The sequence below is a fragment of the Ambystoma mexicanum genome, chromosome 1p, assembly GCF_040938575.1.
Source record: "Ambystoma mexicanum isolate Mex_15411 chromosome 1p, UKY_AmexF1_1, whole genome shotgun sequence".
Classification (NCBI taxonomy): Eukaryota; Metazoa; Chordata; class Amphibia; order Caudata; family Ambystomatidae; genus Ambystoma; species Ambystoma mexicanum.
Genome location: NC_090921.1, coordinates 997208313 through 997234163, shown reverse-complemented (window position 1 = coordinate 997234163; position 25851 = coordinate 997208313). Strand labels below are relative to the sequence as shown.

General features: G+C 45.9%; 1 protein-coding gene across 1 annotated transcript in view; it reads right to left on the bottom strand.

Moving 5' to 3' along the window:
- The window catches only part of HYDIN (HYDIN axonemal central pair apparatus protein), a 3273799-nt gene that overhangs the window by 2758343 nt on the left and 489605 nt on the right, over positions 1 to 25851 (bottom strand). Inside the window, exon 8 of the mRNA XM_069654775.1 lies at positions 11466 to 11667. Coding sequence (XP_069510876.1) covers positions 11466 to 11667 — 202 coding nt within the window. The remainder of the gene's footprint in view (positions 1 to 11465; positions 11668 to 25851) is intronic.

Here is a 25851-nt window from a genome sequence, read left to right as displayed (position 1 = left end):
ACCTCTAACAGCAGTTGAGGGACGTGGTTTTCCTTCCTGGCCACAGGAGGAATTCGGGGGCACTTCTTTAGAAATTCCAGAGTGTGTCCCTGGGCCAGGGCATCCAGCACCCAACGGTCGGTGGAGATGGACTCCCTCACGCTGACGAACTTCGTCAGCCGGCCTCCCACCGGGGTCCTTCGGTGGGGGCCCGACGCAATGGCCGGTTCAGTCTTGCTTGGAAGCAGCTTTGCTGCCTTGGCCTCCCTGGCGACGACGGTGAGATCCACCTGACTTGCCCCGTCCCCTGTAGGCTTCTTGCGACGAGGAGCGGGCTGCCCGACGGTAGGTCAAGGAGCCGCCGCCGAATCCTTTAGAGGCACCTTGCTTGCCTCCGGAGTTCCGAAAGGGCGGCCGCCGTTGCTGCAGAACTCCCAAGGCCCGAGCCGTCTCTGTGTCAGTCTTGATGGCCTGCAGTGACTCATCCACTGCCTTTCCGAACAGATTGTTCCCGTCGAAGGGCATGTCCAAAACCTTGGCTTGCACGTCTTGGCGGAAATCCATCGCCTTGAGCCACCCCCGCCGTCGAAGGCAAACGCTGTTGCCCAACTGGCGGAAACCTATGTCGGCAATGTCCGTGGCCACAGTTATGGCGTGGTCTGACGCCACCTCACCCTCCTGTAGGATCGCCAGGGCCTCTGCCCTCTTGTCATCCGGGAGGAAGTGCAACAGGGGGGCGATGTTGTACCACAACTCCCTGTCGTAGCGGGCCACAATCGCTAGGGCGTTGGACACCTTAATCGTCGTCACCGCCGACGAGATGACTCATCGTCCCATGGCATCTAGTTTCTTTCCCTCGCCGTCTGGTGGGAAAGTTGAAGCCAAAGCCCCCCCCGCTTTCTTCTTGGCCGCTGCCGAGACGACCGAATCCGGGGTCGGTTGTGCCCTAAGGCACAAAGGGGCGCCGTCGGGGACCCGGTACTACTTCTTGTACAGGTCCCTTTTGGCAGGCGTCGTGGACGGTTTCTTCAGGAGGGCAAGACCCTCGTCCCAGATGTCATCCAGCAACGGCACCGCGAGGACCGTCTTCCTCTTGGCCTTGCGCCGTTGGTAGAGGAAGCCTTCCTTCTTTTGTTCGGGGCAGAGCTGAAAAAGCTCGGATGCCCTGGCAATCATGGCGTGGAAGGAGCCAATTTCGTCGGAAGTCGACGCCTGAGGAATCGGAGACAGGAGGTCGGGCCAGTCATCGCCGTCGTCGTCATCCGTCCCCGTCGTGGCCGTGTCTGTTCTCGTGTCATCCCTCGGGACCGGGGAGGGCGACAAAGGCTGAGAAGGCCATGAGGGCTGAAGGGGAGACGGATGAATTCTCCTCCTCTTGTTTGGAGGGCTTCCCAACGGACCCGGTTCAGCTGGGTCGTCTGTCGGGGGTAGGGGCAGTCTCGTCCTAATCTCTGTGCATAAGTCTTGGATTGCTGTCAAAATGGCCGCTGAGTTGTCTTGTGGCTCGGGTTGTTACGGGCGTGCCGGGAGCGACGGTTGTTCCTCCTCCACGGGAACCTCGTCGTCGCCACCCTCGCTCTCGTCGTCCCCCTCGTCGGGATCCCTCTCGTGAGACCGGGCCTCTTCCAAATTCTCGGTCAGTTCCTCCTCGGAGGTTGTGTCCGTGTCCGTCATGGCTACCGCCCCCCCCCCCCCCCATCTTTTTCCACTGAGGTTTTCACGGGGGACTTCTCGACGGGTTTAAAAGAGGATTCCCTCCGCAGAGGCAGGGAATGGGCCCTGAGATCGCCTCCAGTGGGATAGCCTCCACAGGCTTCGCCAGTGCCGCAGCGACTCCCTCAATCGAAGCCTTGGCCGGGATCAAGGCCTTCACCACCTTGGGCAAGCTTGATGCCTTCACCTTAGGGGGCGGGTTACCGCCTCGCTCCCCTTCAGCCTGATCCTTCGAGATCGACCAGGGCCTCTCCAGAAGCTTAGCCGGGTTCTCTGATTTTCTCTTCCCCGAGCCAGAGCGTTGGCTCGCGGTTGATGGCGTCGGTGAAGGTGTGCCCTGCCTGGCAGCCGAGGAGCCCGACCGTTCGGCGCTCCCAGTGCCCGCGGACTCGCGGTGCTTTGCCTTCTGTTGGGCCCCCGTCACCGGGGTGCCCTCACAGGACTTAGAAGACCGCTCCGACTTCTGCTTCTTCTCACCTGCTGGGCTCTTGACTTCCAGCCAGTTGGAGAGACGGGTCCAACGATCCCTCATAGTCCGATCCGACATGTTCATGCAAAACGCACAGTCCTTCTCCACGTGCATTTTGTCCTCGTGCAGGCAGTAAAGGCATTTCGAATGCTCGTCCTCCTTGAACACATTTTGTAGGTTGCATCCAGGGCAGATCCCCATTGATCTGAAGTAGAAACGGTGGAGCTTGAGGCACGATTAAACCGAAAAATGAGATAAATCTCTTTGAAAAAGCACAAAACGCAGTAAAAGCTCGAGAGCTATAGCACGAGGACTCCCAACATTTGAACATGCGGTAAAATTCTGAGGATGGCTGCCAGGGGCGGGGCTTAGGGAGAGGGCAGTCATTGGCTGGGGGCAGTATGACCCAGAGACCAGTGATTGGTTACTACTAAGAAAGACAGATCAGAAACGAAACTGATACCGATTTTTTTCTTTACCGAGGATTCCCAGCCTGGCAGGGAATACTCATGAGCATGTGAATCCATGCCAGACCCCATGCTGGAGAAGTGTATCCACAGCTACTGACATTCTGTATTTAGAAACCCAGATAATTCAATTATCTGAGAAGTTATGAATATGGTAAAATGAGAAGGCAATTTTAAATCAATAGATTTAAAAGGATATTTTATAAAAGGAATGTGGGAAGGATTCTAAATGGCTTTCTGCTGTAACAAACATATTTGCATCATTAGGGTCTTTATCGTTCTTCAATGGCCTAGCAAAATCTGCTCCAATTCCAAGGATCTGCCATAAGGAGGCCTATGCCAGCACAAACTGCTAGGCCCTTGCTTCGACTATATTTGAAGAATGAACCTTAAACATTTTATTTAGCATTGGGGTCAAACCCATTAACCAGAAGGTTTATCACGAAATTCTACTTGAATCAAGTACCTCTAGCCTCAATTATGGCTAAATGGAACCCAAATAGTTATGCATTTTGTCATTTGGTATTCTAGGTCTGTGGAAGATCTGTTTGTTACAATAAACCTCTGTCAGTTGAGACCCGAAGGTTAAACCGCCACATATCTGTTAACGAAATGTGCTCGCCATACCTATTGTTAGGCCCATCTATCTCCCGCTCTGTCTCCCCCTAATCCCTCCTCTGTCCCAAAGTGATTCTTCAGAATGCCTCTCTGTTAGATGCAATGTACCTCGTCAGTGGACACTCGAAGGTTTCAAAGGAAGAGCCACATGTATCTAGCGCCTACACCCTCCTCTGTCCCAAGGGATGCTTCGGACTATATGTATCTGGGTTGGTAACAATGTACCTCTATCAGTGTATGCTAGATGGTACTACAGCCACTTGCCTGTTACCTAAATGTGGATGTCTTACTCTGCTGTTTCGACCCTTTGCCAATCTCGCCCTGCCTATCCCCAACTCATTCACTCACTATCAATTCCTCTGCCCCCTCACTATCTCTGTGCCAAGGGATGAAAATCACTTTTTTTAAACGACCTCTAGCACTCCGTTTTTTAATAAATCAAACCTTTATCCGTGAATATCTATTTCCAACACTATGAATTTCTCAATGTTGTTAGCTTATCATGTGCTTGTTTTTTAAACCTCGTGAGTTTATGAAGTTCATTGGATTCATAACCCAATGGGAGCGATTTTTCAATAGCACACTAAGCAATGGGTACATATAACCTTGCTTATTTTAATTCAGACTTGAAGTTTATCAATAGTTACAACCAAATGAACAGAACGAGTACAATTTAAAAATAAACGTAACTTGTGTCATAGAAAGAGTAATTGCGGTACTAATTCACTTTGTGTATTCTAATGCCAGTCAACATTTTTAATTTCATTTAGTTTATTTTGGTGAAGCCTTTTTTGGAAAAGCTTCAAACTAAGAAAGAAAAGGGGATTTTGACCTTGATCGGTAGCTTTGTCAAACTGTTTCATGTTGTATTCCAACTCTGGAATTTTAGGGAGTACACATTCCGATGATAAAATATTCTTATGGAAGGGACCAAAGAATGGATAACCTGTTACTAACATACCCCACAGTCTGTAATAGAATGATCATGTCAAACTTGCTTTTGAAAGAGAACCAACACCATTTTAGATGCTTAACGGACGCACCGAGTTTTTAGGTAAGTAGGATGTTATGTATTTTTAATATAACAATTTTTTAAGTATTGGACAAAACTCGCAATACACCCAGAACTGAGAAACCTACGCAGACAGGCATGGTGCTAGATGAAAAGAAGCCTTTTACAATAGTGCAATCCCATTGAAAACGCTCTGTGAATCAGGCACATGAGGTCTATCTGCAGAATCAATACAAAATTATGTATACTTTAAATGTCGGAAATGTTACATGTATCGCCAATGGCTACGTAACAATAAAAATATGCATGTGCCATGGAAGTCCTATTCCCGTGGATGGAATTTATTCACAGCACTGTAATCACCAATACCAATGGATCAATCGTGTATATATTATGGGATGACTGTGCCATTCACGTTTGCCCATTTGTTTTACCTGTGATATGAACCAACATGCCTGTCATGATACTGTTGCGAATCGAACTGAAAAATAAACAATTTCAGTGGATGAGGAATTAATATTTTTTTCTACACAAGGGAACGCCATGTGCTTTGTGATAACAGGGAGCAAGTCCAATTAAAACAATATTTTCCCAATATGGATTTTGATTTTAGGCAAAGGAACATTTTCATTTCAAATTAAAGAACTCCGAAGAAAACATAGAACAATAAATATCAAAAGAAACACTGTTTTTAGGAAAAATAACTAAAATTCGAAAAGTGTAAAAAAAGATTGTATAAAAAAAAAAGAAAGGAAAGAGAATTTTGTTTAACATGCTTCCTAGTGCTTGGCCTACACAAAATACTATTGATGAATGAAATGTTTGTTCAATGGTTATGTACGTAAACGGTTTGAATAGCTCAGATCTTTGTACTTAAAAATGTTAGTTTCAATCCAAAACATAACATACTAAATTCTAGACTCTGCGCAATTATTAAAAAGTGAACCTTTCGTGAGAAGCCACTAAGTGATGTGTGTACAATGACAGAGTGTCGGCCACGATTTGCGTCTGGAAAAGTGATTGCATAGATGCGACATGGGATGTTTGACTATGTTGTGCATTAACGTCAGGAAAAATGGCATAGCGTAGCGGTCTGACATGCATATGTCATCTATAGGGGTGCAGGGTACAATTTATTGCCACCAGAGCACTTGATTTTAGAGTGATCGATCAACTGAATAAATTAATCACAAGATGGCCATTTCGGACCCATGCTGTTCACCTGTGTAAACGACTGGAAATCTAAAGTAAGACGCATTGAAAGAAAAAATGTACTCCATCAATACATGTTCAAAAATACATGCCTTGTCAATTGGTTGAATAAAACTGCTCAGAGAACATGCGCCCACACCTCTCTGGACCTGTGTGCCCAGCACAGTTCTATGCTACATCCATTTTACCTTCTGTGTATTGTATTCTACTTCTTTGCTCTGCACCAATGAAAGCTTGTCGCCAGAAGAACAAGTTACTTACCAACTGTAACCTTCTTTCGACTGGATGTTCCTCCCACGTATTCCTCATCTTATGATAAATCATTATCTCCAGCTTCGCTGCTTCGGAAAAAAAAATTCTCGGCAGAGGGCGTTGTGCTCGAGGTTGTGGTGTTGATTGTCCCTCGACGGACTCCGTACTCTGTCGACGTCACTGATGGTATAAATAGCTCGAGCCGCGCCCGTTGCTTCAGTTCTGTTTTTTCGATGAACATATAGGAGGAACACCCAGGCGTGCTCCATGACAGATACATTCTTCGTGAGAGGAAAGTGTAAGAAAACGTAAACTGTACTGCGGGGTAGGATGGGAGGGTCGATGAGGAATACTTGGGAGGAACATCCAGTCGAAAGAACGTTACAGTTGCTAAGTAACTTGTTCTTCGAATGGATTGTGTCCTCCCACGTATTTCTCATCTTATGATAGACTCCCATAGCAGTGGCAATTTTGGAGGTGGGAGTACTAATTATAGTTTTCATGGACAGAATGCAGAACTGCCTTGGCAAATAACCCCTCATTGGAGGAGGCAGTATCCAAGCAGTAATGCTTGATAAAAGTATGCATTGTTTTCCAAGTTGCAGCTGAACAAATATCTGCTGCCGGGACTCCCCTCTTTAGAGCCGCAGAAGTAGCCATTCCCCTTGTAGAATGGGCTTGAAGCCCATCTGGTGGGTCTTTTCCAGCCAATCTGCATTCAATTATGGCCAAAATGATCCAGTGGGATGGTCTGTTTTGTTACTGATAAGCCCAGTTTATGACCAGTATAACCCACAAACAGTTGGTCATCTTGTCGTAATTTAGACATCCTTGAGATGTAAAAACTAAGAGCCCTCTTGGGATCTAGTCTATGCAGTCTCTCCTCTTCCTTGCCCAAATGAGGAGGAGGATAAAATGTTGGTAGTATTATTTTTTGTGACAAATTGAAGTCCGAAACTACCTTTGGTAAAAAGGAAGGTTTAACCTCAAGGACTATCCTTATAAAAAACAGTATATGGTGGTTTGCATGAGAGAGCCTGAAGTTCACTAACCCTGCGGGCTGATTATAGGGCTACAAGATGGACAGTTTTTAGTGTTAGAAGCCTCAATGGACAGGAGTGCAGAGGCTCAAAAGGTATGCATGTCAAAAATGTTAGTACTAAATTTAAATCCCAAGTTGGGACGTGAAAAGGTGCTGGAGGGTATACGTTAGTAAGCCCTTTTAAGAATTGAATGTTTAATGGTATTTTTTGAAATATGAAACCTCTTCCGATGTGCGCTTGAAAATGGACAGCGCAGCAAGGTATTCTTTTATTGTTCCTATCTGGAGCCCCAGATTGGCTAGATGTAATAGAAAAGAGAGCAGTACTGGAGTGCCACAATGAAAAGGGTCCACATCCTTATCTTTGCACCAGTTACTAAACCTGTTCCAGTGACATCGATACAAAGATTTTGTTGCTGGCCTTCTGGCCGAAAGCAAGACTTCCATTACGTCATCCGGAAGATCCCAATCCTTGTATCTTATCCTCTCAGAAACCATGCGTGAAGGTTGAGTGTCTGGACCTCTGGATGGAGAACCCGACCTTCCTCTTGCGAGAAAAGATCCTCTCTTTGTGGAAGACGTATTGAAGAGCAGATGGACATGTCTAGAAGGTCCGGGTACCACGTCCTTCTGGCCCAATCCGGAGCAATTAGGATCATGGTTTTCCTGAACTTTCTCAACCTCCTAATTACTTGAGGAATCACAGGGACTGGGGGAAACGCGTACAGCAGTGGAAACTTCCACTCCACTATGAATGCGTCTCCCAGAGCTGCTCTTTGAGGAAATTCCCTTGTGCTGTATTGATCACACTTCCTGTTGATCGCGGTGGCGAGCAGATCCACTTGAGGGGTTCCCCAAAGGGTGAAGATCTCCAGAAGGACTTCCTGAGCCAGCTTCCACTCATGAGAGACCGTGCTCTGCCTGCTCAGAGCGTCTGTCCCGTGTTCTTCTCTCCGGCTAGGTGAATTGCCAATAGAGAAATTCCTTCTCGTATTGCCCAGAACCATAGCTGCATTGCCTCTCTGCACAGTGGTAGTGACCCTACTCCTCCTCTTTTGTTGAGGTAGTACATGGCCACCGTGTTGTCCGTCATCATCAGGACATTCTTTCCGTGTACAGAGGGCAGAAAGGCCTTCAGCGCTAGTCTGATTGCCCTCAGATCCAAAAGGTTGATTTGTAGTTAGGACTCCGATGGAGACCAACGACTGCTGATTGTCAGATCGTTGGTGTGTGCTCCCCACCCCGTGAGTGAGGCGTCCGTCACTGTTATCTCCGGGCATGGTTGCCAAAAAGATTCTCCCTTGAGAATGTTGTCGTTGCAAGCCCACCATAGAAGATCCTGAGCAACTGCGCTCGGGACTTGCAGAAGATCCGACATATTCCCTGAGAACTGGGACCACTGAGTTCTGAATGCCCATTGAAGGGATCTCATTCTCAACCTGGCCTCTGGTACTAGGAAAATGCAGGATGCCATGAGGCCGAGCAACCTGAGAAAATCGAAGGCCGGTAGACGTTGGGCATTCTGGAACTTCGTTACCATCTGCTGGATTTGGAGAGCTCTCACTTCGGGAGGCGTGGCTTTTCCCGAGGAAGTATCCAAGACTGCTCCGATAAACTGGAGCTTTTGGGATGGCATCACATGGGACTTCTTGAAATTGAGGGAGAAGCCCAATTTGTGGAGGAAGTGGCAAGTGATCGAAATATGTTCCTGAGCTTGTTTTGGAGAAATTGCTCTGATCAACCAGTCGTCCACGTAGGGGTAGATGTGAATACCCCCTCTCCTGAGACTTGCTGCGACAACCTCCAACAGTTTGGTGAAAACCCTTGGGGCAGAGGTCAACCCGAATGGCAGAACCCGAAACTAATGAGAGCTGCCAATTGCGAACCTCAGGTACTTTGTGCTTTGGATGGATTGGCACATGAAAGTAAGCATCCTGAAGGTCCAATGATACCAATCTTGGAGTTGGAGAGCCTGAAGGATCTGAGAAAGAGTGACCATCTTGAACTTGTCCTTCCTGAGGATCTTGTTCAAGTTTCTTAAATCCAAGATGGGTCTCAGTCCTCTGTCCTTTTTTGGGATGAGAAAATATGGGGAGTACCAACCCCTGTTCCTCTGCGCTACAGATACCTGTTCTATGGCACCTTTCTCTAGCAGGGTTAAAATTTCCTGCAACAGGAGCGGGTCTGGAGTTTTTACGGAGTTGGCTCCCGGTGGATGATTCTGAGGCCTTTTTTAGAAGGGGAGACAGTAACCTTGAGCTACTGTTTCCAGTGCCCAAGCATATGAGGTAATGCCCCGCCATTCCTTCAGATGCTGAGAGATCCTGCCTCCCACTGGTGTTTTGTGCAACAAGGTCTCAGAGAGATTTGGAGGCAGCTGCAGGAGTGGCTGAGGGTAAAGATGCCGCTCCCAAGGCTGACTTTGCACCTCTTCCTCGTGCACCACGAGGGAAATTTCTTTTGCCCCTTTGACAAGCCTGTCCTCTTCCTCTACCAAATGAGGAGTAGTAACGAAAAGAACGACCCCGCCAGGAAGATGAGCCGGAATAGGGTTTTAGAGGCTGGCGCATGGAGGCACTAAGCGATTTAGCTGCCACTTTCGGGGTCTGAAGTTTTTCAGCCTTACTGCCAAACAGCCTCGAGCCATCAAAGGGCATGTTGAGGAGTCTGGCTTGCACGTCTGGTGCAAACCTCGACTTCCTCAACCACGCAAATCTGTGGAGCACAATGCTTGCAGCCATGGATCTGCTGATACTATCAGCAGTATCCAGTCCAGACTGGAGACATTCCCCCATTGCCTCCTTCCCGTCTTTGACTATATTCAGGAAGCCTTCCCTTTCCTCGCCTTCTGGAATATGCTCAGCTGCCGCTGAAATACAGTCCCACAGGGTATGGGTAAACCTCGCCAGGGTACAGGTAACATTTGTCGATTTAAGGGCCATACTGCCTGAAGTGAAAACTTTACGTGCCCAGGCATCAACTTTTTTATCCTCTCTATCTGGAGGGATAGTGGGATATGCAGTTTGCTTTGATGTTGATGCTGCCTGAATAACTAGACTTTCTGGAGTCGTATGCCTGTTTAAGTATTCAGTATCCGTACCAGCTGGTCTGTATTTCTTGGGGAAATTACTATCTGCAGCAGCAATGCTCTCAGGCTTTTCCCAGTTTTTCTCCACTCTCCTCTGAAGAGCCCTGTGAAAGGGGAGAACTGGATCTTTTTGAGGGCCTCTGACAATTATATCCGTCATGTCATCCTGTTCAAAAACGGGTGAAGTGTTACCCCAACCCATATACTCAATTACTCTGGTCATAAGACTCCTGTACCCTGAGTCTGCATGTTCTGCAGGATCAGGTCTGGCAAACTAATTCTGGGGAGGTGTCAATTCCACTGGCAGAATGTAGAGCGTCACTCAGGTCTCTCATTTTGGACTCTTGATCAATGCGTTCCTCAGGAACTTGCTTTGTGCCATATGAAACTCCAAAGGGAGTGACTTCCTCTTCCTCCGAGCCAGATTCCTCATAAATTGAGGACATGGACTTAAAAAAGTCTGACCTGGGCAACCGAGTAAATCTTCTTTCTTCCTCTAACATACGCGTCGAAGGAATGGAAAAATCCTTCGAAGTTGTCGAAGGACTTCGAAGATGACTTCGATACAGGCGTCGAGGTTATTTTTGGTTTTGATGCCGAAACGGTCGAGGCCAATGGGGTCGAAGCCGTCGAAGCCTTCGACGACTTAGGTTTTTTATATGGCACCGGAGAGGTGCTTGACTCTCGAAGAGTCCTCGACGACTTGTCCTCGACTGGAGTTTTTCGAGTATCCTCGACACTACCGGTTTTTACCAAGGTAGTCTTAGACTTCTCTTTGTCGTCCAATGGTGCGACCTTAGGGGTATGGCTCTTCCGAGGTTCATTCGAGGGGGTCGAGGCTGCATTCTCGAATACCTCCATCATCTTTTTACGAAATTCTTCCCATTTTCTGGGAGAATCCGATTTTGTCAGACATCGAATTTCTTCGGTCGACTCGGAAGATGATGATGAGGGAGATCTATGTCTCCTCTTCATTTTTTTGGATGAGGAAGAAGAGTGTCTCGATCTACTCCTAGATTGAGATCTATTTGAAAACCTACGGCAATCAGATTCCTTCGAATCAGTCGTTTTCTTATGTTTTTTGGACGTAGCCTTCTTAGAGGCTTCCCTCCCCACCGACAGTTTACCTCTCCTCTCACGAAGAGCTTTCTCGGTCATGGATTTGCAGGAACCACAGTCGTCGGTCTGGTGACTGGAACCGAGACACCAGAGACAAATCCGGTGAGGATCCGTGATCGACATTTTCGATCCACAATCTACGCACTTCTTGAACCCAGTCTTGGGTGTCGAAGGAGTCGAAGAAGACAACATTTTCTTCACAGAAAATCTCAAGCGCGCCTTTCTCTATAGCGAAGCGATCGGAAAAAAGGAACTGAAGCAACGGGCGCAGCTCGAGCTATTTATACCATCGGTGACGTCGACAGAGTACGAGTCCGTCGAAGGACAATTGACGCCACGACCTTGAGCACAGCGCCCTCTGCTGAGAATTTTTTTTTCAGAAGCAGCAAAGCTGGAGATAACGATTTATCATAAGATGAGGAATACGTGGGAGGACACAATCCATTCGAAAGAACTTTTCTGGACTATGAGCGTGCCGTTAATTGCCAACTGACCTTAATTTTTGCTGGTCTTCCTCTTCTTGAGAAGCCCATGCCTTCCACTGAAAATGTGCAATGATATCACTTCGATTGCTAATGGTAACAGTCCTCTGATTGGCCATGGAGAGGAATGTTTTCTCTACCATTAGAGAGTTCTTGTCCAAACGCACATTGATATCTGTGGCAGCTCCATACAGGCTCACATAAATATCTTCCCCTGCAGAAGAAAAGGGCAAAGTTAGCGTTTCTCTCCTTATGGAAAATTTTAATACACAAAATAAATATAAAAAAATAAACAGATTCTCAGATGTTGCCGTTACACTAAATGTACTGCTAAGGTCTGGTGACTGGTCATCTTGGATTATGACACATTATAATGTATTAGCTTTGAGGATTTAGTGAGATGTCTCAAGAATGACTACTGCAAGGGTGTCCTAAATCTCTGTATAATAATTTGCAATCAATTACAAAAGTGGAGAAATTACAAACATGTATGATGCTTTAACTTGCTTTAATACGCCATGTATTATTTATTATCTATATAACTATAATCTATATAACTTCTTACACTTGGCATAAAGAAGAAAACTGGAGTGATGGTCCACATCTGAGCTACTATTACTGTCCCCAACCCGGGATGTTTTTATTAGCCCACGGTGCTGGTTTACAAAATGGCACCTCGGAGGACAACATGCCTGCTATGTACAGTTATCAAACTTCTCAAAGAAAAGTTACTTGCACCTCATTTATAACAACTGCTTCACGGTTAAGAGGCCAATGGTGGTCTGAATGATCAAACAGGTGGACTCTTGCTCACACCTCTTGGCAGCTTAGCTCAATACAGGAAAGAAATAGACAAACCGGACTACATTTATTGCACTAAACAATTCAAAATCCTACACATCACCCACTGTGCCTTGTATGGCACAGGCCCAGAAAGCACCAAGCACCAATTCATCCAGTAAAGGACAATTACAGTGATCGGCTCCTGCAATGCGGCTTCAGTAGCAGAGCCAAGTATGAAACCAGAAATATTGAGAAAATCCCTCAAAACCTAGGAATTGATCAGATAGCATCCAATTTTATAGAACAGGCACCCTCAAAGAACAGGCCAAAAAGAGGCATATCGAAACAACCTCAACCAACAGCTCATTCCATTGACAAATGCTCTTTGGAAACAATCTGACAAACAAACAGAATCGAAAAATGAACGCTTTCGGCATAATACAAAACAGATTAGTATCACAGACCTAAATCCAAAATGGCAATCCACAACAAATAACAGGAACAGAAATTGTGTCAAAGCTTGCGGTCCATCCATTATGGGAGCACCCAATTAGGTGCCTGTGGAGGCCAACTGCTGTGAACTGGGAGTCCCCATCTATTCGATCTCTTTGGCTTGTCCAGTGCTGCAATTTTTATTTAACCATCCATACCTCTTCTCTATCTTCGAATACATTCATTAGTTATCTGGCACGGCACTCGGGTATGTGGCAATAACTTTTTGGTACAATTGCATTCTACTGCATTAAGTCATTTAGAACATGTTGGTATTGCACTTGAGAATTTGATACTGGTACCCAACGCTCCAACCATTTAAAAAAAGAAAACCAGAGAGTTTGACATTATAAGAAATATGGACTCTCTTGCAAAAAATAAAATGTATGCAATATACAGCTCTCAGGGTTGTTCTAATCTACCTCGATCCTATCTAACTAAGTTGTGCTCTCGGCAAACATGTAAATTCATAATTTACTTACGTTTTTAACATCTTACCTACCAGAGAGCACAAAGGTCGTTGGATAAATCTACCTCTTAATGAAAAGCTATGTTGACTCTGCAATTTGGCTGTAGAAACTGCACGCCATCTCCTTACTCAGTGCCCCAAATTGAAGCTCTGCTATTTAAAGAGCTAATCTTGTTTCATCACCAGCACCGATTCCTTTGAATCTGATCAATTCTGGAGCTCCATCTTTGGAGCCTGAGTCAATAGTTTCCACTGCGGCTGCGTATCATGTGTGGAGTGAAGCCATTCTCCAAATTGTTTAATCTTAAGGGCCACCTTGTATGATTTCATTTTGCACATTATGTATATATCGTGGAGCTTTAATATTAATATATTTCAATTGTTTAGCAAAATTTTCAATTTTAATGGTTTTTATCCGATTTTAATTGATCTTACCTGATTTGTTTTATCTGTTCATAAGCCTATTAAGCAATGTGTATTCATTATTAACCTTTGTTATACTGTATTATTCATTTTGTGATAAATTGTGTAAAAGGCTTGTTGTATTGCTAACCAAAGCACTAATAAAACATTTTTGTTTTCAAGATGGATTACAGGAAAGTGTAAGCTGCCCTGGTGTGGCCACCCTACCAATCTCGCAGAACTATATCGATTCTTAGGATTTACCAACTTTCATCTATGATTTGTGAAACTTCCCTTGGCTGACAACCTCTGACGCAACTAAGAAGTCCATTCTCGTTGGTTGTTTTAAGGCTTGCCTGGGCTCCGCAGGGATGCAGTGTATTCCCCACCTCTCCCAACAACGTGGGACAGCCTAATGAGAACCCCAGAGGGAAGTGTGAGATTGTGTTATGTGTTTTGCCTGCAGTGTCTTCCTCTCTGATGTTTAGGGTAAGTGTGTGATGATATATTTCTTGAGGCTGGGACAACAACCAGGCCCCCCTTAACTCGGTTCATCTATGTTCCTTGCCTGCCTTTCCTCTTGCCCCCATCAGCACTCTTTACCAGGTGTTGCATTGGATGAGGCACTGGAAGCAGAATAGACCAGTTAGCTTCACTGGCCCATCAGTGTAGACTGGCTAGCCCTGGTTTCCTGTAGGGTTGATGTGAACAAATGAGCCAGCAAAGTCTAGTAATCCTAAAAGTAAGTGTAATGTTCTCTGTGTTTTCCTCACAGAAGTTTACAGGATCGCAGAGATTGGAGTTGTTCGCTCATGTGATAAGGAGTTATGCAAGGAAAATATAGGTCTCCTCTCGTTCTGGTTCCTTTACCCTTGCAGGAGGAACTTCATCCACTAAAAGCCAACTAGTGCGCTCTGCTCCGGCAGGATAGCACTAGAAGAACTAGTAAGCTTTAAAAATGAAATGTCACAGTGCATCCTCCTTGAAATGTATGTCTACCAAACTCTAGGACTCAACCCCTAGTTATCTGTGTACAGAATAAGACATGATCAGAAAATCGTTCAAAAGGCATTGTCATACTAGACAAAATAGGGCTACAAATGGTCCTTACACCTTTGTTTAAATATATGTCTGACAACGATCAGACTATAAACTCAGCTAAAACTAAAATAATGCGGTTCACCTCAACTAATAAGACACTAAACAAAATTCAATTGGTATATTAACACACCAATTGAAGAGGTTGAAAACTGGAAATATTTGGGGATGACCATTACACAGAATACAAACTTAAAGCGAGCTGAAACAGAAATCCATACTAAAGCACTAACTCTCGTCTCAAATAAGAAAAAAATGACCTTAAATACGGAAAGTACTCCATTCTACCGCTATTCTGTTTTATAAGGGAAAAATTCCATCTGTCACTTTTGGAGCTGAATTTAAACCACCCAAAATTGACTTGCAAAGAGTAGAAGGAAACATTTGGAAACACTCTTTCAACTTGCCCAAGTACCAATGCAAGCCCTATGCTATGAACTAGGCTTGAAGTCTTTAAAGACCTTTGTAGACGGGAAGACTACTTTTCTTCCACAAGGTGTCTAATCCCCAGCCTCACTCCTTTTTTCTATACTCTCCGCACCAAAAAAAGAACACTCTTGTGCAGTGTTTAACAATTGGATGAACCAAGTGACACATAAATTCTGTGGGCTGGGTTCCACTGTGAACAACTTGATGGACTTCCTCTTAAAAGGTACAAAAAAACGAACTGAAATGGATTGGATTAGCACTAGAGAGGAGAAGCTCAAATATAAACTGTTCCGCTTTACATCTTTGGGTAACCTCCCTTGTTATCGGAGAAAGTCTCCCAATAGAGGTTTGAGAGTTACTTTTTAAATTTTGTGTGAACCTTTTACCAACACGTGAGATAAGTTGATCACGCAGTAACCTGCCAGATGCAGAGAATAGATGCAGATTCTATGCTGTCCCAACAGAGGTATAAAGTTACAACATCCAATTATGGTTTATAACGCCTTATAAGATCAGCGTGCCTTTTTCTTAGAGACACTTTCAGAATGTTTTAGCCACAAGTCCATCGAGGAGATCTGGCAGACTATTATCCGTGGGGAATCGACCTCTCCATCTATTGTGGTGCTGAAGTTTTTAAAGGATGTTTTAGAATTATGAAATTATATTCACACGATCACTTCTGTTTATACTTCACACTAATTCTTAACTATGAGAGTACTCATTTATCAACTATTTGTAATGCTGTTTTAACGTTTTGTATTCCTGTATAAATTGGTTACTTGATTTATTAAAAACTTCGCAAGGTTTCACTTTAAACTTATAACACAAATACAAACATTTAAAAAAGAAAATCCTTCATAACATGGCGTTCCCAATACTGCATATGATACACTAGAGCAATCTATTTGACGACTTGACCAAAAAGGAAGCACAGCCATCATTGAGCAAAATAGTCCCCCCAGAAACAATCTGCCAAATAAACACACACTCCAAGCCAAAGCCTTTCTCAAAGGTTTTACAAAACATATAAGCATTGCAGACCTGGAAATTAAGATGGGACTCTTTTGTGCTAGTATGAACAAAACAAGCTTTACACCTGTGCACAAAACCCCAATCAACATATTCAAGTAATAGGTCTAAGTCCTATTACCTGAATATGTTTGGAGAGTGTACCGATCTATGTCCAGGATGATATGGCCAGGCTGGTGGACTCAGGTGGGGTTGGTGCCCTGATTCTGTTAGATCTGTCAGCGGCATTCGACACAGTCGACCACCCCATCCTGTTGTCCAATCTGGCCTGGTTCACCTCATTCCTGGCTGATCGTACTCATACTCTCTCCATGCCACCTTTTCTATCTGCCCCTTGCCATCTTAGCTGCGGAGTTCCACAGGGTTCGTCTTTGTCTCGGATTCTATTTAACATCTATATTTGGGCACTTGTATGTCTCATCCACTCCTATGGCGTCAGATGTTATTCCTATGCCGACGAAATTCAGAACCTGATCCGTCTAGATCTTGATCAGGCTGAGATGCCACGCTTGCGAAGATGCCTGGCTGCCGTGGGGGAATGGATGAACCTCAATTGGCTCAAATTGAACGGAGACAAGAAGGAGGTCTTGGTGGTGGGGGGCCCCCCTGATCCTTCACTCTGGGTCTCTTCCTTCTGGCCGACTTCCCTTGGTGCCCTTCCCTCCCCAGTGGGTTAAGGTGAAAAATGTGGGTGTAATTCTTTCGGCTTCTCTGTCCAGGGCCAACCAAGTTGCGGTCGTCTGTCAAGCGTGACACCTTCAGTTGAGAGTTCTGAAGAAGATACTCCCTATGATTCCTGTGCCCCTTCGTCCAGCGGTGGTAGCAGCCTTGGTACTATCCCAGTTAGACTATTGTAATTTTCTGTATCTAGCCCAGCCGAAGGGTCTCATTCAACGATTGCAACGCTTACAGAATTTGGCAGCTCAGGTGGCAACTGGCACCCCTTATGGAGCCCACATATCCCCGGTCTTATGATCCCTACACTGGCTACCTGTTAACCAGCGCATCAGGTTCAAGGCTTTATGCATAGTTCATCAGGCTGCTGAGTTCCTGCAAGCTAAATGTATACGCTACTATCCTAATCGCCAATTGCGCTCGGCATCTGTTGATCAGCTTACCGTGCCTTCCTATCTTCGCACGAGGATTGGAGGCAGGGCTTTCTCCATCTCTCCCGCCAGACTATGGAACGAGTTACCACCTCCTATAAAGAAACTTTCTAATCATCTGGCTTTTAGAAAAGCGATTAAGACACTTCTTTTCTAGAAAGTTCTGTTTTCCACCTCTCCTGGCTCATTGTTGTGGATGCTTGCTCGACTCTCCAGCGCCAAGATACCTTTGGTTGGCTGTGTGCTTAAGAAATTACAGAGTAAAAAAATATTTTTTATATATATAAGTCGGGTCAGTCCCATCTGCCCTTACCTCAAAAGCAACTTGGAACAAAAAAAAAAAAACATTGTCAAATGATGAACAGTGTCTCTACAAAACTCGCTCACTGACTGACTGACAACAGACTGGACGTCTGATAGTCTGGTCTAACGCAGACTACATAACAGGAGTACTCTCTAATGCCTAAGCCTATCTGCCAACAACTATCCAACTCGCAGCTTAACCTTCAACCCCTCTTACACCATGCATACAGCTCACTCAGCAATCACATGCCTACCAATACCACATCGTTCACTTGAAAGAGCTATGCCAAAGATCAAATTTTTAGATATTTCACAGAACCCCAACCACAAACAAAAGCAGCTAAACTGGCCTTGCAGAGCAGTGATTTATCAGTTCCTCGGCTCTCCCGTCCAGATAAAAAACATGCCAGCGCCAGACCAGAAGAACCATTCCCACTCTCAAAACTGTCACCAATAGTCCACACTCTCTCAGTCTGTCGGGTGTCACAATTTGCCTCTCTTTCTATTCCACCAACAACCTCTGCCCCCTTTTGTTTTCAGAACCACACTCAAGGCCATCAACACGACATATGCTCGCTAATACACAATCTCTTTACATTATGTAAGCAACATAACCTGAACAGGGGGGCATTACTGGACAGGTAATGCCCCGGGTATCAGTTACATTCGCTCGGACAATAACCCCTTCCATGACCTACTCCTCCTCCTCCTCCTCCAATTACATGCTAGTCATTCACAGCTTGGTGCACATCAACAAGAGAAATCCTGATTCCCAAACACGGAACTGATGCCTACTTCACTTCTTTCTCAGCCCCATCCAGGGGTCCTCTACTCTTGCTGTCCTGCGATGTTGAAAACGTGTTTTCTGCTTTCATGGCAGCCTCTCTTCCTGACCCATGTAAACACACGTGCAACCGTTCCTTCGCCCACAGCGTTTCTGTCTTCTTACTCTCTTCTATGCAACACTCCAGCAACAGCCTCTACCTTGGATGTGCGATTGTGTCCTTTCTAACTTGCAGCAAGTATAGAATGCTGCAGCCTGACTTCTCCTGAGACACTATACTTGGACTGCATTCAATCTGCCCTCCAGTCACTTTGCTGTCTTCCAGTTGCCAAGTGCATCAAGTACAAGTCGCTATGTTTTGTCCACTGAGCTTTCCACCAATTTGGCCGCCTCCCTTAATATACAATTCCAAACACCCCTTGTCCTCCTCCCCAGGATCTCACCTGCCAGTCTCACATCACCGGTGAACGGAGAGCTACATCCCTCTGTTCAAGTTGCTTGCCTTTGGAGCTCTCCAACCTTTGGAACCTGGACCAAAAAGCATTCCAGATCACATTGGTTTGTCTAAAGCTGTCAAGACTTGTCTCTCCTCTCTCTAATTGCACTTCCCCATTGCCATCATGTCCTAATGAAAAGAGACCACATTGACAATGTGCGCTTTCCTCTGCGAGTATTCTAATAAGTATACAAATGAAACATTAGATTAATGGCCCTATGTTTTGTGGGTACAGTCTTGCAGAAGCTGAAGAGACTTTGTCAAGGATTGATCCGCACCAAGTGCTCAGTCCTTCTTACTATTAAGTAAGAAGCCGTTGTGCAATGGGCTTTATCATAATATTGCGCTCTCGAAACATGGAGAATATGACAAGACCGCAGAATGTGTTGTCTGTTAGCAATCTATCAGCGCAGTGTGGTTTCTAATGCGTCAAGTGAAAGAAATGAGCCATTACATGGATAGCACAATCTAGAAGAGCGGTCTACGAACGGTGCCAGCCACAATGTGTGACAAGTTGACAACCATACTTCCACCATGTCCTGGTTCAGTCCAACCACGTTTTTTCCACGTCTCGGTCTACGGAGTGGCAGCGTGAGCAGGCCGTATAGGAATATGGCCGATCTGTCAGTTTAGAATGTCCAAGAAAACGCATTTCCCTTGTCCACCAGCTGACAAATCCGGAAAGCAAGCGGTGGCGTTATAAGGGACTGATTGTTCATGAGGGCCCTGCGGCAGCGGGATGATGCGCGTAGAGCGCACACTGACGAGGCAGAACTAGGACTAGCACGCAGGTGGGGGCGGGAGCAGCAGGGGGCATCATGTGCTTGTCAAGCCGCAGCTGTCCTGTCAGCCAGTCGCAGGGATGCCTCAGCCTTCCTTAGTCAAGGGGACAGAAGCTCATAACCAACCAGTGCACGCCTCCCTCAGGCATCCCTTCCAGTGTACGCCACTGCTCCAGCTCAATCTTGCTGTATGTATGTGTGGTCACAAATGATATGCTGGGGAAAAAAACTGGTGTAGAATATGTTGCAGACCTCAACGATCAGGTCGAAAAAAACACCTGTTAGTTACATGTTGTACGTTAAAAGAAATAATGTGGTTGCAATGAAAACATTTTAAAAGATGTGGAAAAAAATGCTAAGTGCATGCAGCATAATGCCCCCACCCTCAGGCTCCTATGTCTTTCTTTCCTCTGTCCCTCTATAGTCCCTACCACTCCTTACTTCTCATTGATTCTTTTATCAACCGTGATTTCCCCTATGCATCACATAAACGATCTACATTTAACGGGTTCCAAAACGTTTAAATAAAAAGGACGTTTTAGTAACTGTGTGCACAGCTCGTGGTCAAATGTCAAATATTTGATACACTTCAAGCGTTTTAATACAATTCCCATTGTTCACTTCTAACCTACATTAAAAGTTTAATGTGTTCAAGCATTGAAAATAATTAAGTTTATTAGAATTTGTGTTCAGCGCTGGCTCTACGCAGAGGGTTTCGGAGCACCTACAAAGTTTAAAGATCAAAAAGGTTGGAGGTGAAACAAAAGTTAAAAAAAGAATTCTGGTAGGATATAAAGCTTAGGATAGACCAGTGGTAGCAGGGGAGACAGCAGGGTGGGGTTATGTGTGGGCAACAGGTATGTTTTGAGACTCTTTCTGGAAGTGGTGACGGAGGGTGCCGTGATGAGAAAAGGCAGGGTGTTCCAGGCCTTGGAAGCCTAGTGGTAAATGTTTGTTTTTGGGTGCATGTTAGTTTTTAGAGTGGAATGTGTAGGATATGCCGGCTTGCTTATCTGATGTTTTTTTGGGTGATGGGGTTGAGTTTGTTGTAAAGGTATGATGGGGTCCTTTGGTGGATGGGTTTGAAAACAATGCAGAGTCCTTTGAAGGCAATTCTTTGGGATACGGGAAGCCAGTGGAGCTGGGTGAGAGCTGGGGTGATGTGTGAATGTTTGTGTAGGTGGAGGATGAATCTGGCTGCTGCGGTTTTTATGGATTGCGGGAGGGCAATGGATGCTTCCGGGGAGTCTAATGAGGAGTGCATTGCCATAGTCCAGCTTGGAGAGAAATGGTGCTTAGACTGCGGTGCAGAAGTAATCAAGAGGAAGGATGTGTCTGATCTTACGTAGGAGGTGCAATTGTATGTTGCATGTTTTGGTGACAATAGTTATGTGGTGTGTGAAGGGAAGGTTGGGAGTCGATGGCAAAGCCAAAGAATATGACAGGTGTGGAGAGGGATATGTGTAGGTTGTAGTGGCGAGTTCTTTAATCCAGGGGGTGAGTTTGGGTTTGCGTCCCTGGGGGCAGATGGAGGAATTCAGTTTTGGATGGCATGAGCTTGAGAAAGTGGTTAGACATCCAGGTGGTGATAGTGCAGACACATCTTATGGAGGATGTGGAGTTGTGAAGGGGATGTCATTTGGAAATATATTTGTTTGTCGTCTGCAAATTGGTGGAAATGGACGCTGTGTTTGCCAAGTGTCTGTGCAAGGGATTCAACATATAGTTTGAAGAGGAGCGGATAAATGGATGTGCCTTGCGGCTCCCAGCATTTGACCGGGTCGGGTTTGGATCACAAAATGGGCATGGACACAAAGTGTGTCCTGTTAGTAAGGAAGGATGTGAACTATTTGAGGACAGTCCCCGAGTGTTTCATCCTGTGGGATAGGATGTGGAGTGGGATGGAGTGGTTGAAGCTGTCCAAGGCTTTAGGGCGGTAGAGCAGTACCAGTAGTGCTGTGTGTTCTTTGCCTGAGGTTGTAGAGGTCATCAAGGATTTTAAGTGTAGTGGTATCAGTACTGTGTCCAGGTCGAAAGTCAGATTGGAGGGGGTCGAGTAGGTTGTTTGTGGCGATGTGTTGCAGTTAGGTAATGACAAAGCAGGCAACGATTCTTGTGAGGTATGGCAGGATAGTGATGGTACAGTAATTTTCGGGAGGGTGGGGTCGAGAGATTTATTTGAGGAGGGGTGAGAATTGCCCAGTTTGCAGTCCAGAGGGGACAGTACCATGTGTGAGAGAGGAGATGATGTTGAGCCAGTGGGGAGTGAAAGTGCTAATGCAAAAGGATGCAGCTTGAGGTAGGCATGCATCATTCAGGAAGTGTGCCGGTATAGTTTTGGTAGTAAGGTCAATGAGGATTTCTGGTTTAATGGGATGGATGTCACGCTCACCTGGTCTCCACGGGGGCGTAGCACGTAGTCGTATGACCGGGAACTACACTGGTGTAGTTTTGCTGGTATAGCGATGTCCTCTCCCTTGTTCTCTCCCCAGAAGGCGTTAGCCTGTATTGTTGAAACAAGAGGTTAGCTATGAGTGGGTTGGATTGGCCCCACTACCTGCCACCTCCTGGTGCCCAACTCCTCTCCTGCTCACCTATGAGTTTGGTGAAGTTGGCGCTCCGTCCTGCTCGACTTTCAGCAGGGGCGCAGTAGGCTCAGTCTTTCTCTGGGCGCAGTTACTTCACTGTTCCAGAGTGCTGTTGCTGCTTTTTTGGAATGCTTGGATAATCAGGTGAGTCTATCTCAATAACAGCTTGGTATAGATGCTCATATTGTCCCAAAGCCTTAAACGTGTTTGTCTTTCTTGCAGATGCAGTTTCGTGCATCATCTGGGAGAAGATCCGGCCCTCCTCGGATGCGGAGCTGGTTGCCTCCAGGTGAGTACAGGTGCGGATGAGTGGCGCCGGATGACTAAGTAAATGTTTGTTTGTATGGTGCGCAACTAACCTGCTGTTTTCTGTTCCCCTTTTGCAGGCGCGGCGCGGCCCCAAGATGAAGAATGGAAGAACTGCTCCGAAGAAACCAGGAGGATGCAGAATCCCAGGCGAGTATCGGGAATCTGCGTGGGAGTCCTTTTCCAACAGGGGCGGCGATCAGAGAACCAGCCGGAGATGAGACCGATGGCCGGAATTGCAGGTAAGGGCTAGTCGCTGTAGTAACTCCTGTTCTTCTCCTTATCTTGTTCCAGGCACCGATGGATGGAAAGCATCAACGGGCGTGGCTGAAGAAGCTCGAGGGCAGAGCAGACACGGTGAGCGTTACGCTGCAGGAGTGCAGAATAACGCGAAGCATGTTCTGCTTGCAGGGTGTGGCTTATATAACCTTGTAAGTAGTTCCAGGTAAAGTAGTCCCTTTACCACACCCTGTCTCTCAGGAAAAATAGTCCCTCTGTCACACCCTGGATTCAACAGAAGACTCAGCCTCACAGGCAGATTAAGTAGTTCCATAAGTTCAGCCTAGTTCATGAGCCTGGCGCCAACGGCGCCAGGACAGGATTTAGTCCATGAGACTCTGGAGCACTTCCTTGGGGCCTGCAAGTCCTTCTGGTTGGCAGGGACTGGGATGGGCCCAACAGCTCCAGGGGTTTTGGAGCACGCACCATGACAGCACTCACCACCACCCCCCCCCTCCCCCAAGGCCCACCTAAAGGCGGGGTCTCCCCTTGGTCCTGGTTTGTTCGGGTGACTATGATGAAACCTTTTCAACTATCGTGGTGCATGAATGTGCTCACTGGGTTCACATGATCTTTCGTGTAGTCCATATCCTTTCCAGTCTATTAGATAAAACAGTTTTGATTTGACGATTTTCGAGTCCAGAATATCCTTGATTTCAAATTTGGGTTCTCCGTCAACCATGATCGTTTTTGGTGGCTTCCGAACTCGGGTTCCTGGTTGTACTGGTTTTAGAAGTGAGACATGAAACACGGGATGAATTTTCATGTGTGAGGGTAAATTCAACTTCACTGCTACGGGATTGATGATAGCCTTAATGGTGTGTGGACCTATGTATCTGGGGTTGAAGGTTCGGGCTCCTTTCATGGGTATGTGCTTAGATGCCAGCCAGACCTCATCTCCAACTTGATACTTTGGAGCTTCACTCCTATGGATGTCTGCTGACTTCTTGTACCTTTCCTTGGCTTGTTTCAGCTGATCCGTTGCTTGTTTGAAAGCTTGGGTGATGGTAGAGTGCAAACTTTTTACTGCTTGCATTTCCAAAGGTTGAGGTGAGTCAAGATTGGAAGTTCGTGGATGCAAACCGTAAATGTTGTAGAAGGGGGTCTGTCCGATGCTGGAGTGCAGAGAGTTGTTGTAGGCGTATTCGGTTATCCATAAAATGTCTTTCCAACTTTTTTCAGACTGGTGTAACATACATCTGAGGTATTGTTCTAGAGTCTGGTTGGTCCTCTCAGTCTGACCATCAGTCTGGGGATGGTGGCTGGTGGAAAGTCTTACATCGATTTGCGCTAATTCGCAAACACTTTTTCCAAAAGCGCGAGATAAATTGGCTGCCACGATCCGAAATTAGGATGGAAGGAAATCCATGTATTCGGACTATCTGCACTAAAAATTCTTTAGCCAAGGTTGCGGCTGAGGGTAGGCCTTTCAGTGGAATTAAATGAGCCATTTTCGAAAATAAGTCCACCACCACCAGAATTGTGTTGAACCCGTTACAAGGGGGAAGGTCAGTTATAGAATCAAGAGACAACGTATGCCAAGGCGTAGGCAGAATATCCAGTGGATGCAGTTGACCTGGTGATCTTTTCTTCGAGGCCTTGTTTTGTGTGCAAATTCCACAGGATAATACAAATTGCTTGATGTCTTTACGCCATGTTGGCTACCAATAGTATCGCTTGATCTTGGCTTCAGTCTTAGCTATATCAGGATGGCCTTCATTCAGTGATTCGTGGTAAGTTGAGGTGACCCTCTCCTGAAGTTCTTTACTGGGTAGGTAGAGACGTCCCTAAAATTACGGTAAGTGGTTCGAGACCGAATGATGAACACTTTTAGTAGACCAGTCTCTCAGAGTGTCTGTATCCATGAGATGTGTGATTTCTTTGTGGATGTCGTCTAAGGTTCGAGACGTTGTCACTCCTAATATTTTTTCTCCGGGAATGATGGGCACTGGGTTTGGATTGTTGGATTCCTCGTCTACCCCAATGCGAAATAGGGCGTCAGCCTTGCCTTTTCGACAACCAGGTCGGTAAGTGATCACAAAGTCAAATTCAGCAAAAAATAATGCCCATCGGAGTTGGCGGGATGATTGGGCCTTTGCCACCTTCAAATACTGTAGATTGCGATGGTCAGTGATTACTGTAATTGTAGGTCTTGCTCCCAGAAGGTAATGCCTCCAAGCCTTCAAGGCCGCCTTAATGGCCAGAAGTTCCTTGTCCGTAATGGTGTAATTCAATTCAGGTGCCGTGAATTTTCGTGACCAGAAGGCCACGGTTTGGAGTTGACCCGTTTCAGGATCTTTTTGTGAGAGGACTGCTCCCATTGCTGAACTGGAAGCGTTGGTCTCAACCACGTACGGTAGGTCTGGACGTGGGTGTTTCAAGATCGGGGCTGAGATGAATTTTTGCTTCAAGTCCTGAAAGGCCTTCTCGGCTTCCTCTGACCATTGGAAACGTTTGTTCTTTCGTAGTAGAGAGGTAATGGGATGCACTAGCTGTGATAAGCCTGGAATGAAGCAGCGATAGAAGTTTGCAAATCCGAGCATACTCTGAACTCCTTTAATCAAGGTTGGGGAAGGCCAGTTGAGTATGGCGTCGACCTTCCGGGAATCCATGCGTACACCATGTGGGATTAGGACAAACCCAAGGAATTCGACCTCCGTAACATGGAAGAAGCATTTTTCCAGTTTTGCGAACAGTCTAGGTTGCCGAAGTTCATCCAAAACTGCACGGACGTGTTTCACATGTTCCAGTTCAGACGATGAATATACCAGGATGTTGTCTATGTATACTACGACACACACATCAATCAATTCATGCAGGACGTCATTCATGAAGTACTGGAACGCCGCTGGGGCGTTGCAAAGACCAAAGGGCATTACCTGGTATTTGAATAATCCATATTTGGTGCGAAAGGCGGTCTTCCATTCGTCTCCTTTTTTTTATCCGTACCAGATGATATGCCCCTCTGAGATTGAGCTTGGTATAGATTCGGGCATCTTTAACTTGGTCCAAAAGTTCAGGAATTAGCGGCAAGGGGTAACGGTTTTTAACT